The following is a 15,277-nucleotide window of genomic DNA, read 5'->3' on the forward strand; positions in this document are numbered from 1 at the left end:
TTACTATTTTTACTAAAACACTTAAATAATCTGACCAGAGTACCAGGAAATACACACACACACACACACACACAACATGCAAATTCCACACAGAAAGTCCCAACTGGCATGTCAACTCACAACCTTCTTGCTGCGAGTCGAGAGTGCTAACCACTGCTCTACCACGCAGCTCCAATCCTTGTCTAAGCTATACAAAATAATTTTCTCCAAAATGTTATTTATCGAAATAAATATCAATTACCACACATTGGTATTTACCACTAGTTCAATGTGTTTATTGTTAGGTGTAAAATGACACAACTATCACTTCACTAATCTGATCTTGATGTCATGTGATTATTAGGAAATGTTATTTATACATTTCTGGCAAGCTTTATAGTGATATAATATAAATCTCTATAAGAATAATGTTCATCAAAAAAGAATGAGATTATAATTGTCTCTTTAGATATTGATACTCTCATATAAACTAAAGTTCAAATGGCTTATAGATAATCATGCATTTTAATTTGAAAGCAGGAAAATGATCAGACCTAGTTAAATATTCCAATATTTTAAGATAATGTTCTTTAATCCTTACATAAAAGAAAAAAAAGTCACTTCAAATATTTCACTTTATTGGTAATGAATATAATATATAAGGACTTTTCATCAGTTGAATTAAATATGGAAGAATGTAACTTTTTCAAAAAATTCCTGACAGTAGGATATTGTAAAGTAAGTGATTTTGATCTATTTACCAGAATTGTTACAATCATAAAGATGTTTGTATACTACAGTTTCCCCATTTTGAAAACATAATTAAAAGCATTTATGTAATGTTATTCCCTTTATGATTGTAGCATTCTGTATTGTTCATTGGTTATCCTTTAATATAGCCCAGAGAAGTAAATAAAGATAACATGTATGTTTAATTCAGATTCATGAGTTTGTTTCAGGGTGCAAATTTCAACTTAAAAGTACAGCAACATAAAGAAAAATATAATGTCAACATTAGTGAACTTTATCATGGCTCCAACAAAGCAAACAAAAAAAAAGTAAATTAAAAAAAGCATACACAGACTACAATTTAAGCTGTAAAAATCAGGTTTATAGCAATTTCATTACATTTTATTTACAAGAATTGTTTATTCCATAACTGTGTGGATATATGTACAGCCCTTTAAGTGAATCAGGTACAAAACATGTCATGATATAGTTTACACTTTAATATACAGTGAATGTGACACTAAGACACCATCAGTCATTGAAGTTACAGAAACTCCTCATAACGTGAGGTGAGTTTCATAAAAAAGTAAACACTGTGCACACGTGTGCTATTAACTACTCCGTATATGTGTAAAAAATAAAAATAAAATCACTCTCTGACAAGAGAAAACATGATTTGTTCTGATGTGAAAACTATTGATTGTCAACATGTACAATCTCTGGCTACAACACTAATAAAATAAAATGGCCTGGTAAGATCAGTGCTCAAGCCTACTAATTATACTTGTTACAGATAATTGTGGGATAATTCCTTAATCTGAGACAAATCTACAAGCCTCCCAATGGGAAACAAATTAATTACAATGACATACGATAACATGGACGACTCCACGGGAGTGCTCTAAAACTACACTAAATCTGATAAAAACAGTCAAATTTAGAATTTTGGTTGGGATTCAACACTAGTGTGGCGTCTCCAGGGGCCTTCTGCAGCATTCAGACAGTGCTGAGATAAAACATGAAACCAGGATGATGACCTGTGACCTCCGCTGTCGACAAATTAAAGCACAGTGGCTTCTTTGAAAGAGTCGATCCACCTGTTCAACGCAGAAGACAAATCCATTATTATAAACATTCTTAAAGCCGTCGCCGCGAGCAACAATGAGCAGAGTCGCTTTCTACTGCACCTTTGGGCTGTTTGGATGTCGTCAGCTTTAAAAATGTAGTAAAGTGTGTTTTTGTGGTAAAGCTTAAACTGCAGCTTCTGTGAAGAATCAAAGTTCAACACGAAGCCCAGCAGGGGCTGACTCTCCAAGGCCGCGACATCCTACGTGAAGAAATGACGAAAATCAAGATGTGAAATGAATCCTTTTGATCTGATCGTCGCGAGAATGTCGGGGCTCACCTCACTTGCAGCATACGTGTACAGGACCTTGTCTTTGATGACAAACCACAACCTCTTTCCCTGCTTCTTGTTGGCCTTGGACCTCTGCAGATACCCACTCATGGAGGAATCGTACGTGTTTGCAGATACCTGAAACGAGTGAGACCCCGGCTGATGAGGAGCCTGGTCGGACTAAATACAAACGCATTTCAAACAGAACAAAACATCATCCACCTCTTTGAGGGCTGCAGGGATCTTCTTCTGCCTGCGTGTGAAAGGAAACGCCGCTTTGCTTCCAGCAGACGCGGCGGCCGACAAAGCGCTCTCATCTGACCGTACAGAAATGCAGCCAGATTAGAAAAACACAGGAAAACGAGGAGTTAACTACCGAGAAAAGAAAAAGGGAGGGCGGGCTTACTCTTCTGTTGCTGCAGAACGGTGAAACACTGGTCGCACACTCGAGCTGGCTGATTCTTCAGGTATTCCAGGCTGTGTTTGTTGGAGGAACAAGCCTGGCACACCACCTGGGAATGGAGTAATAGAAAAGAAAGTCCTGATTTTCAAGAAGCAGCTTGATACGGAGGAGAGGGGGGCCCTGAGGAAGAGAGGTGGGCTCTGTGATCTGACAGTTCAGGTTACCACCCTCAAGTCCCTGAGCAAGGCCCTTCCCCTCCAACAGTTTCCTGGATGTGCAAAGTGTAAAATGAACTTTCAAACATTTTGACCTGCATTTATGAAATCAGTTCCAGCTTTATATATACACATTTATTTACCATACCTTAACACTTACATACTTTATTGTTCACGAGTGAAATCTGCTTGAGACATACATATTTTACATAGAAGCAGGTTCAAACGAATGACCGCTCCTGACAATATAATTAAATGCTGCCAAAAAGTAGTTTGTGTGAAGAGTACTTTTTTTTTTTAAAACAACACGTCTGCTAGAACACATTTCCAGTGACAGTACGTGTACTGGAACAAAATCCATCTGCAGTCTTTCCACCTCATATGAAACCACAAGGTCTTTTGTAAGGCACAAATGCATATTACAAATGGACTTTTCCTAAAATAGCGCACAGTCACATGAGACACACTCCCAAACAATGGCAACAGCTGCCATGCAAAGTCCTTCATCACTATTCGAAGCACTTTGCGGTTCAGTGTCTTCCCCACATCAAGATTGGGAGATTCAACCAAAGACCTTGATATTGGAAAACCATCTACCACCTGAGCCAAGTCCACAAATGCAGTTGTTTTATGAACGTTTCAGAAATGGCATTTACTCATTTGTGGGAGAATCTGTTTCTGCCGTTTGTGTCCCTCACCTTTCCACATGCACGGCAGTGATGCCTCCTCCACGTCAGAGTGAACTCACAGGTGCAGATCATACACATGGTGGTGCGGGGGTCAGGGATCCATATGGGGGCTTTGGTTCCTAACGGAGTGCCATCATCTCCATCCCCGAGTGCTCCCTGGATTCAAGTAGAAAGCACAGACGTGATCCTCTACCCCGTGCAGACGTGGGAAAAGAAATGGTACCTTAATGAAATTAAGTAACACGGCAAACTTCATCATCTAATCTTACCTCATGGAGAGGTTTGCCAGATATAAAACTGATTTTCTTCTTGGTGTATTCACTGATCGCTGTTGAAATGGCCTCGAGCCATTCATCTCGCTCTGCAGGCGAGCTACAGAGAGAAAGAAAGTCTTTAACTACATAATTCAGTTCCCACAGATCCATGTGTAAAACAACTCCACTATGAAAATGAATCCTCATTATCTTTAAAACAAAAGCCATTGTTATCTTAAAGCAGATCTTTTGTTTCTGACGGTTACCTTGCAGAGAGGATGAAGGAGCGCTCCACGCTTTCGATGTTCAGCTCATTCTGATAGGCCTCCTGACTTGGTTTGCTAACCTGTAATTAATGTCATCGTGAGCACACTCCCATCTGGTGATAATGTGAAAATATGACCGGCACCAGGAAGAAAAGAGGAGGTCGATCTCACCTTCATCCCAGCCAGAGACAGCATGTTGTTGAGCTTGAACTGGCCCGACTGAACTGGGGTGGTGTACAGCAACGTGTCGTTAAACTACAAAAAGAAAAAAGAAAAAAAAGAATAAAAACAATTAAATGAACTTTATTCCAGTCTCTGTGTTTTACATGATCTGTGTCAGCTTATTTTCTAGATTTTTCTCAACTATTTTAGCGTGCAAGATCATTTATTATGAATTTAATGACACACATTAACACATTTATTTGCTTTGTTCATTTAACATGGACATTGGTGTAAATAGGCCGGAATATTCTGGATGATAAAACAATCCTCACCGATTTGAATGCACTAAAGGTGAGTGAGCACACACACCTATATATATACATACATACATACATAGACACACACACACACACACACACAGTAATCTTACTGTGATTGTGTTAAGAAAGCAACATTTAAGAGGAAGGAGTTTGTACGGTACCAGGAAAAACATTCTGGGCTGCATGACCTTCCTGGCCAGTTTCTTCAGGATGCCCTCTTTGAGGAAGATCTGTAAAATGTGTTAAAATGAGCAGAAATTTTAAATCATTCATGTGTGTATTTCGTTTTTGTTTTTAATAAGGATTGTTGAAAAGGAGTCTAAGCAGATTCAGATGATCAAATAAACTTGTGAAGTTCTATGAAATGTGTGAAGTTGTACCCGTCCAGGTTGGACAATCTCATGATGGCCGTTCAGACGACACTGAACCTGAATGAGCTTCTGGAAGTTATCCTGCCGGAAAAAAACAAACGAAGATGTCAGGAACTTATACAAGATGTTCAAATTGATGAAAGTGTTGATTTCGCTCTTACCCCCTGTTTCATAATGTCATTGGCATGATTGGCCACCTCTTTCACTATGGCGAGGGCCGCTGAAGGTATAAAAAATATGTACTCATCATCACACAGATTAAAAAGGGACATTCCCAATCTGCTGACACCATCAAACAAAGTGGGTATGTAAAGTATGTGGGTTTACCTTGGGTGTCCTTGTAGTCACATGAGTCTTCAGAAAGGTTTTTTAGATAATCTGAAAACACACGCGCATACATTTTTAGGGTTTATATTGCAACCAAACACATGGTAAGTAATTGCAGACCATGTCTCAAGTAGTAAATTCCTGTAATGATTTAGAAACAAAATCCCAGATAAACAGGCTTCCAGGTGCTGCTTACATAATTAAATTATACAAGAGTGACGTGAGAGACATTCTTCACATTTCGGCTCGAGGGTTCACCCTGATCCATTAGACACTAAGCTCACTCATGTTAAAGCTCATGTTATGTCACCAAATCTGATTCAGGCCACACTTCAAAAATCTTATTATATAGGGATTGGAGGAAAAACAGAGTTGTTTTATTTTTCTGGACACCAGAGGGCAGCATGATCCTGTCGACGCTAAATCAGAGGTCGGTTCAACTTGAACGTTTGAGCTGAAACTGAATCAGTGACAAAGACTATAAAAACTGCTCAACTTTGACAAAGAGGACATCAAGGAATAACATAAATACAAACTGTGTGTCGGTGTACCTGTGAGCAGCAGCTGATATTGAGGAATCCTCTGAACAGGCTTCAGTAGGTAATGCTTCAGAGCCAAGTTGGCACAGCGTGGACTCGCCTAAACAACACATGACATCGACTGCTGACTCAATTTTCAGGAACAAAAAAAACCTCACGTTTCATCAGCCCAATAAAAACATGTCAGCTGAGACTCAAACAGGTTGAGCAGACTGGATTACCTCAAAGGTTCGCACTACTGCGCCGAAAGCCGGACTCCTCTTGGTCTGCTCTTCCAGCAGAGCCACATTCTTATCATACTCTCGGATGTAGGTGGAATACATCTTCAGATAGGGCCCTTTCTTCAGGAAGACGTCTGCGAGCCGGGCATGTTCATCCCTGTATACAAAATATAATAACATGAGTTAAATAAATGTCACCTCATTACAGGTTTTTGAGAATGGGTTCAAACTTTATAACAGCGATCATCAGTAAATCACATCTAAAACACCATTCACCCTTTTTTTTTTTTTTTTTATTCCAAGCTTGATTGGACGATTGAGTTCCTTTTTGACATTATTCATTTCAAACCCAACTAAAAATGAGTTTAAGGTCATTCTAAAACCGTTGGAAGACAATATAATCAGGGCTATCTGCAGACCAAGTAGTTGCACAGCAACATTAGAGAAACTTTGTGAGGTTTGTCTTTAAGCTTTCCCTTCAATATGCGAGTACCAGACCGCGGTGGTGAGAGCCGCCGCTCTGCATTTGGAGGAACCGGCAGGCTCTATTGTTTCTACTGATACCGATTTCTCTGGCAGAGCACTGAGCAGACTTCTGTCAGTCATGGACGATCTGCTCCAATCACTGCACAACGTCCTCTCCATGCAGAGGAGCAGGACTGTGACAGGCTGCCCCTCTGACAAGCAGAAAATTCTTCTCCTCTTGTCATGGGGAGGCGCAAACACAAACATGTCAATTTTGATTGTTTGCAAGTCAATTCGTCTCTGTTTATTTGTATTACGAGATCCTGCTGGAACACGCAAATGTCAAATACTGCCTATCTCTGTGAAGAGCCCCAGAGCAACAGTCGAAAGAGGCCTCTTGAGATGCTATCGACATTCACTGGATAAATTATAGATGCATCCATTCAACTGTTTGTTAACACAAATATCCAGTCATTTATTCACATGGAGGAAATCTAAAGCATTTATGCATACAGACATTAGGAAGTGACTTACCAAGATTCAAACCAAAATGATTTTCTGCCTTAGTGGTTTTAATTATGTCATGGTGAGAGTATTCGTCAAACTGCTGACGTACTGTGATTCTCAAGTCACCAACAGGGTTGACGGAAAAATTGGTCATGCAATTGTCTGGGTAAAGACATATAGTTATTCTAGAGTTCAGCGAACAATGGCCAGACTGGTCTGAAATGACAGATATCCAGTGTCTTATTCTGGTTCTGTTTGACATGGACCAAGTCTTGAGCTCCTGCTGCAAAGTGTACCTGATGCTGATGCTTATGAGTGCAAGTGACAGTAAACACACGGTCAAAGTTAGCCTGACTTTGTTGTACCATTTAGCCACTCTCTGCTTCAGCTCTCTGAGCAGGTCTTGGTTGAGTTCGTAGAGCTGCGGGAGTGAGTAAAGGATCTGGTTGAGATGGCGCTCCTCTATCACAGGCTTCCCCCCCTGACGAGACGTTTGCAGCACCGAATCCCGGAAGTCCTGGCGGTCAGATGAAAGTTAGACGTTCAAATGCAAAAAAAAAAAAGGGGTTCGAATGTTCCTCACTGCCGCTCATGTAGACTTGCTGACTACCATGAACACGTCTTACATTTCCCAAATACGAGAAAGAAAGAAAAAGCAGAGCCGGAAAAAGAAAAGGAGGGTAAGTGAGAAAGAACGAGGGAGAGCGAGGTAGAAAGACGACAGCCTGAGGGCACAGTTTCACAATTTCTGCTTTTCTGATGATGTGGAGTTTCTCCTGGGTTTTATGGGGACACATGGCGAATAAAACTGCTTACTGACTGCAACTCACCAAGTGCTCCTGTGGTTAACATGTGTGATCTCTTTAACTACAACAGCCGAAGACACTGAAAGATGTCGTTTAAAAAAAAAAATAAAAAATGTGGACACATCACAAGATAAACGCTTACAAAGCAGACATGATTGTCATGAGTAGTGCTGACAAGAAGAAGCTGTGGTTTTTAGGATTGTTTGATTTCCTTATTTTCATTTCAGATACAGGGTTGGAAGATTAAAATCAAAGCTGGGACTTCCTGGATTTTGACGGTAGGGCAGATGTAAACAAAGAGACGTATCTAAACATATAGAAATGGAATGATCTGAATTCCCCTTGACATTGTGTTTAACTTGATCTGTTTTTCATTACTGTACTCCCTTCCTCCTGGAGTCCACAGAGACCCTCAGCACTTCCCGTCCTCGCTCTCCAGTGAGGAGTCATCACTCATGACTCAGTCTTACGACCCTTTGTCTCTCCAAACATCTGCTCACGGGGCCATACTCAATGGTTTTCAATAAAAATAAAGACAAAACAGAAACTTAACTTATGTACACGCTTTGCGCAGATGCAAAAGTGGACCAACTATGTCGTATGACAAAGAATTAATCCAGCTTTAATGTCTTAGAAAGTAAAATTGAAAGACAACACGAAATAAATCCTGAAATTAATAATAGGTGTCTCTATTAGTTTATTTACACTGTCCAGCTTCTATACCTATTAACTAAATTGGGGTCATTGAGTGTGTTTTATATTGATGGAGGAGTGTGTACTGTATGTGACTACAGTGCTAAATAAAACAAAAAGACATTGTGTGCATCAAGACAAGCTGACTCTATGCAAAGAAACTAACCCCAGTATGTCTTTTGCTTCATAACGGTGCATCTGGCAATGTTCCATTTTACTTCATCCAACTAAGGGTCACTGGGCCTAAAGACCATTTGCAAGCAAGCCTCAAAACAAAAAGGTTAGGTTACAGCTCAAACATAAGCAAAGTGTAGAAAACAGTAAAACATTTCTCTGAACTGTCCAAATATCCATTTTTTCTAAAGTAGGGCTCCGGAGCCGTCCCAGCAGAGTCTGGGTGAAGGCAGACACACCCTGAACAGATAAACAGTCCAAAGTCATAAAAACAACATCATTTACCACATTAGATGTTTTGTGACATGCCCAACTCCATACCATGCATCATATAGAGATGTAAGATGGATGGACTTCAATCACATAGTAAAAAGTAGTTGCAGCAGTGGATAAACTAAAAACTGATTGATTAAAGCTGAAATTTCAAGGAAGTACAGCAAAGGAACAATGTCCTTCTGGCAGCTGTGACACATTGCAGGTTACTTCTCAAAACACGACAAACAACATGACTGCGTTGAAGTCCAGCTGAGCGTAATGTTAACATCATATCAATTACAGCGGAATGTCTGTGGAAAACTATCAAGAATGTGAGCCGCGTGAGCGAAGCCGAGGGGAGTTATCCTGCATGAGGCGTGCCCCGATGACTCCACATAATCAAACACATATGAAGAACGTGGGTTCAGACGGTGGACCGGGTCGACATCGAGCATACAGGAAAACATCAGTTTCTACACTCATGACAACAAACACTGAGCTTGTTTTTGTGTGAAGCAAATAGGACAAATATGAGTACTTACAACATGAAGCAGCTTGAGGACATCAACAAACCTGGAAGAAAAAAACAACAAAACCGAGTAAAAAAGATTGAAGCCATGTGTGTTACTGAAATGAACAGGTGCTGAAACTAAATAAGCAGACCTTTTTGCTGTTGTGTTTTAACCATTGAAAATACATTTCTGCAAGGTACGATTTGTAACAAAATGCTGATGTATTGAAACATCTGAGATCACTGATTTTAACGCTGACCATAAATATAATAAAGACAAATTACACTAATAAAATAAGCTCCAGCACAAAACCATAATGTTGCTGGACTTTTTATAAATATTTATCTGATTTCTTAATTAAAAAGGCTGTCCTACGATATATACCTCAATAAGTCCAGCTAAAAAAAATAATAATTAAGCATGAACGGGGCAAAGTGAGGAAATAAAGTGGTTGAGTTTCACTATCAGTGCACAGCGACGGAAACCCCACTTTGAGAAGATTTTACAATGCCTCCATTTGACATTTCTTTGTCCGAATTAATAGTAATAGGTAATTACGATGAAGGGCGTAAAAACGTTATCATCCCCCCACAATCAAAGTAATTTAGCAGAACCTCAATATAATAAGTTACTTAAGACAAATAACTTTGAAAGGCTGAATAACTCGGACAATCAGCAATACTGGTCATAATTGTGTATGGGTTTTATTTGGAAACACATACATTTTTCAAATTCCAGATATGAATTCAGCAGCGCTACATTTTAAACGGAATGGTACTATTGAAATATTAAAAAAAAACAAAAACATTTTATTGCTGCAGTTTTAAGGGAGGACGCTGTGATAGAGTAAAATATAAATAGGATGCTTACACACTCTCCGAGCTCATGATTTCTGTGGCGATGTGGTGTATTTTGCTTTTCTTCTTGTCACTCTGCTTCTAAACAAAGCCAGAAAAACAGAGTTTGAGATTCTCGCTGTATAATATGCTGAGGCGGCTGATGAACCAGGGACCTGCCGCTCACCATGCTCTCGCCTGGCTGCTCAGGGTCGCCTTTACTCGAGAGGGAGCTGCTGTCATCCCCGTCCTCTTCATCTGAACTGTTGACCGCTATGTCGTCATCCGACTGGGACTCGTTCACCTCTTCATGGACAGAGCTTCTGAGAGAAAGGTCAGAGGGAAGCATGATGCCACTGTGTAAACACGTTGTATACACGGGGGCAATTTCAACATATGATGACACCGTTCAAGATGCATGCAGCACATGACCATTATTAACAGCACAAGACAGGAAGGTCACTATTTATAGCAGATGGGGAAGAGGCCGTTTAAATGTGTAACTCTTCTCAGCACATAATCTGGAGAAGAGTGTATTTTTAAAGACGTAGAAGTTTCTGAACATTTCCGTCTCTGATAAAAAAATATAGGAAAGGCAAAAAAAAAAAAACAACAACAAATGATAATCATCAACACTATCACATGAGCAAACCCTGTTTCAGGTCACTGTACAGAACAGCTAAAGGCTGCCAAGCCCAACAGAAGCAGCAGACTGCCAAACCAGCCACAAACCAATAATGATCACACACTTTGTTCATCTAACCTTGCAGCTTTAAAATGAGTGTGTGAGGAGCTGGAAGGAAGCTGTGCCAAAGATGTACCACATGTTTAAAATGCCACAATTCCCTGAGGGAATGCTGCATCTGAAACAGCAGCACCTCCCTGAACCACCCTGCAGAGACAGACATCAGAAAAGGGCTGCAGAGCAGACCCACCAAGCCAGAGTTTGTGGGTCACGTTGTGTTTACAATATCTCCTGCACTTAACTACGCCTGGCCTCTGTTCTTGATCCCCTCAGCGTGTTTTAGCATGTGATTGTTGCAGTTTAGACTAAAGACCGGTGACAGGCAAATCTCTGCAAAGGCAGAATGTACAGTTACACAAACTGTAATCCTATTTGTCGCGCTGACTGCTGCTCACTGGTCATTAATGATCCAACATACACATTTTTCACAGAGTTGCAGCACAAGACTATTCACAACAACACTCTTTGAGCCAACTCACATATGCACACAAAGCACAGACATATTTCTTATTTTGTTAAAGTTTGTTCAAAACTCATTTGTGAGCCAAAGGTTGTCCAGTGTTACTTTGCACTGTTTATAATTATGAACCCATTATGTCTAGTCTAAATCATCCACTCCCAGTTCATCAACACCTGCAAAGTGGTACAAACACAAGTGCCCCCACAACTCAACAAACTGGTCCTGGCAACCAAAACTAAACTAAATGCACGATGCGCTCCTAAACCTGCTGAACACTTTGTTATTAACATATTTTACAGATGAATTGCTGCATTAAGTGCGAGGCGCTCCTTTCAGGGCACAGTGGTGATCAGTTAAAGTGGAATGTGTTTTTGAACAAATAGATATGAGGTTCACCTTCTGTCGAAGTCCATGTGTGCCTGACACTCTTGGTTACTTGTGGGTTTCACCAGTGACATGTATGGCTCCTGCTCCTCATAAATGCCCTCGTCACTGTACATCAAGCTCTGCCAGGTCCCAGGCTGCAAGGCGGGGGCCTGAGATGGAATAGTTGTCTCATACACATGCACATTCATGTAGTCAGATATTTCCTCGTAGTATGGGATGTTTTCGTAGTAGGTAGCTTCTTCTAGAGCGGGACAAAACTCATCTTCATCCACACTTTGCTCGACTCCAACAAGTGGGCAGGATAATTTGCGTTCAGACCTGAAATTCTCAGGAGACTTCTGACTTTCATCTTGATCCTTGAGAACAGTTGGTCCATGATCAGTCCTAGTGGAGTCGGGGCTATGGTTTCCTTTGGCCATGAGCTTGGGTAACATTTTGGGTACAGAGAGCTTCAAGTCGAGAAGTTTCCGGAAAGAGTGTCTCCTCTGTCCTTCAGAGACAATGAGATCAGCGGCCGAGAACGATCTGGCTTTCTGTTTGCTCAGGCTGCAGCGAGATGGCTTGACAATTCCTCCTGATAAGAGGTTTTTGCTTGATTTCTCAGTTGGAGGTAAAGGCAGCTGCTTCGGTATTCTCCCCTGAAAAACATCATCTTGTGGAGGACGGACCAGATATTTCTCATAATCTCCTGTTTGCCCCATGTCTTCTTGTGATTCTCTCTTCTGAAATAATGCCATTGGGCTGCTGAGTCTCTGAGGCTTCTTTGGACCTACTTTGACCTTCCCCTTCTCTGCTGCTGCGATGGCAGGATGCTCGGTGAGTGGGCCGCTAGAAGCAGGGCGATGTGCGAGGTTGTTGTTGGTTGCCCTCTGATCATCTGTTTCTTTCTTCGGCATGTCCTCCTCATCCACTGAGATCTCCATTCCGTAGCTGCTACTGCTGTCCCAGCCCAGATCCTCCTCCATGGCATCCTTTAGAAGAGACTGAGGAGTCGGGGTTGGTGCCGTCTCGGGTTTAGACAGCAGAGGCTTCTTCCTGGGCGGAGGGGCTGGTGGCGCATAAGTTTTACTTGCAGACAGACAAATCGTCTGCTTGCTCGCACTAACAGGTACACTGACAGACAGGGATGAGCAGCCCTTCCCCTCTGATGACACCTTCACCTCTGTGACGTTCATCTTCATCCCTTCCAGGCTCACAATCTCTTCCCTCTGCTTCTCCACCTTTTCCTGATGGGCCAAGGCAGCTGGCCTGGGCTTCCGAGGTAAAGGCACAGGGACGGGCTTCCTAGGGGCCGCAGGGACCCGTTTGGGTTGTGGCACACCGCTTTGCCCTGAGCCAAGAGCATCTTCCTCTGGTCCTCGCCCAGTTATACTCTGAGGTAATGCGTTTGCCTCATCACTCCATGTTCTGTGAGGAGATGACAGCTCAACAGTCACAACAGGACAAAAACCATCAGCGTCTGTGTTGAGATTTCTGTGTGCACTAAGTGTCTCTGGAAGAGGTGTATGGTAAGCAAGGTGAGTGTTGGGAGAAGAAGTGTTCACTTGGTGTTTCTCACTGTCGGTTTGGTCTTTGTGGTTATTTAAAATGCCTCGAGGGGCCTGGAAACTATTTCCATTTTCTCTAGTTTTGCCCTTGTGCACCTTTTTCAAGTCTTTCTCAAAATGTTTTGCATTTGCAGGTGAGGTCCTGAGGCACATGCAGTTTTCTTGGCTGCACAGGCAAATTGGTATAACATAATCCCAGTCAGGCTTTTTGCTCTCTTGCTGTAATCCATTTTGGGAGTTAAGAAGCCCCACAGTCCAAGGGGAGTCCGACACAGATATCTGGTCCGAGCTCTTTGATATTAGTGGCTTAGATTCCACAGCAGTGGCAAGTTTAGAGAGGCAAGGTTTGGGGGCAAGTACTGGCTTAGTCCTTGGTGTGCCGGGAGACAGGAGCGAGGGGCTGCCCCTTCTGGGGGTTTTGGGAGATAACCCCAGCCTCTGATGCGGGGTCAGCTTTGGTTTAGGAGCCAGCGGTGGCTTTGGTGTGCCTGAGAAGAAAAACAGAAAATAAATTGGGATTTTTTGTCCTTTCTTCTGAATTAATAGTCTTTGATATAGGTCGGAAACTATAAATCTGACATCAACAAAAGAGGAACACTGTAGTTATCTACATGGATTATCTGATGCAGGGGATACACAGTGGTGTTGGGGTCAATGCACTCGACTCACAATGAGGAAACCACAATCCACTTCACTCTAGCCTTCCGCAATCCTATTACATGTCTGGTAATTCTATCTCATGTATGAGATTATTGGTCTTTCTCCCATATGGACGTATCATGGTGTAACCTGCCTTTCTCCCAGTCAGATGGGATGAGCATGGATTAGAAGATGGGTGGATGAATGGATATGTTGAGGTGGATAGAGCCCAAATGGAAGTTCCCTCACTCCAATCTGCTTTGTAGCACTGATCCCAAACTGGTGAGAGCTTAATGTAAAACTGCTGTAAAGTACCAACCTGCCTCTCTGGGGGGGTTCAAATATCACTAGGCTTTTGTTTGCCACTTCAGCAACAGCACTGTAATCCCACTATTGGCCCCAGTCAACAGGCAAGGAGAAGGGAAGAGGGGGGCAGATGGGAGATGAAGAGTGGGAGGAGGGGGTGAATTGAGTCACGCACACTTACTGGTAAATTTGGCTGAACTTGCATCCTAGAAATTGTCAGTGGGACATAAAACAGTAAAATGCAGACGTGCTGACAAGAAGGGATGTTGTTTTTCACATGTTTTACTGTTGAGCAAGCCACAGTGTGGAGAGCTGGGATGACATATAAAACTGATGCAGTTCAATGAATAAAGAAGCAGTAGTTTTACATATTTCGAGTGTTTTATCCGTTTTTGCTTTTTTATTATTGTATTTATATGCCAATCAGGAATAGTTACGTTGGATTAAGTCACATGAATGTGTAGAGTAATAGACAGGTTTTAAAGAACATATCATGCTAAAGCCCCTCAGATACTCTGAGAATATATGAACTGAATTGAAAATGTGTGAACCTGAAAAGTCAACAACCAGGAACAAGCCGGTCTCTCACCTGAGTTCATTATCGCCTCACTCACTTCGCTTCTCTTCTCTTAAATCAGTGCAGCACAAACAAACGGTCCACTTTTTCACCCTCAAAGCCGGTCACCTGTCAAAAATCCACATTTCTCCTTCTGTTTCGAGCGACGCTTGTGATCCTGCTGCAAACAAGTCGTTGTAATGCCTGAAGCCGCGGCTGCTGCCGCTGCTGCTGCTTCTACTGCTGTTGCGCTCTGAGCCAAAAAGCTTCCTCCTTCTGACTGCACGCGCGCGCGCGCGCGCGCGCACACACACACACACCCACACACACACACACACACGACCACACTCAAACACTCACACACACTAAAAAGTCTAAAAAACAATGCTTTACATACAAAAAATCCAAAGTGGCATTAATAATCACAGGCCTCGTTTTCGATACGGTTTGTTACATTTTTAACTGTTTTATTTTTAACTGTTTTATTTTTATGTATTTTCCCGTTTTAGCCATTTTAA

At 41.7% G+C, this 15,277-nt stretch overlaps 1 protein-coding gene across 1 annotated transcript; it reads right to left on the bottom strand.

The window, feature by feature from the left end:
* Nucleotides 1–893: 893 nt before the first annotated feature.
* On the bottom strand, nucleotides 894–15,014 carry LOC308116837 (FYVE, RhoGEF and PH domain-containing protein 6-like). The gene is made up of 21 exons (XM_080475272.1): nucleotides 14,793–15,014; nucleotides 11,721–13,746; nucleotides 10,307–10,442; nucleotides 10,154–10,221; nucleotides 9,314–9,344; nucleotides 7,209–7,360; nucleotides 5,872–6,028; nucleotides 5,663–5,750; nucleotides 5,112–5,162; nucleotides 4,946–5,004; nucleotides 4,794–4,865; nucleotides 4,575–4,643; nucleotides 4,103–4,186; nucleotides 3,932–4,011; nucleotides 3,681–3,783; nucleotides 3,421–3,567; nucleotides 2,511–2,616; nucleotides 2,327–2,421; nucleotides 2,114–2,242; nucleotides 1,896–2,035; nucleotides 894–1,805 (listed from the first exon to the last, which is right to left on the bottom strand). The coding sequence occupies exons 1-21, from the start codon at nucleotides 14,800–14,802 to the stop codon at nucleotides 1,769–1,771; spliced, it is 3,840 nt and encodes a 1,279-aa protein (XP_080331398.1). The 5' UTR covers nucleotides 14,803–15,014; the 3' UTR covers nucleotides 894–1,768.
* Nucleotides 15,015–15,277: the final 263 nt, after the last annotated feature.

The sequence above is a fragment of the Lipophrys pholis genome (genome assembly GCF_963383615.2).
Source record: "Lipophrys pholis genome assembly, chromosome: 11".
Taxonomy (NCBI): Eukaryota; Metazoa; Chordata; class Actinopteri; order Blenniiformes; family Blenniidae; genus Lipophrys; species Lipophrys pholis.

Excerpts from the sequence above, each read along its gene's own strand:
- LOC308116837 (XM_080475272.1), bottom strand. Across the intron at positions 5,163-5,662 it reads ATATCAGCTGCTGCTCACAG|ATTATCTAAAAAACCTTTCT; the intron begins GTACACCGACAC and ends GTGTGTTTTCAG. Across the intron at positions 2,036-2,113 it reads ACACGTATGCTGCAAGTGAG|GATGTCGCGGCCTTGGAGAG; the intron begins GTGAGCCCCGAC and ends TTCTTCACGTAG.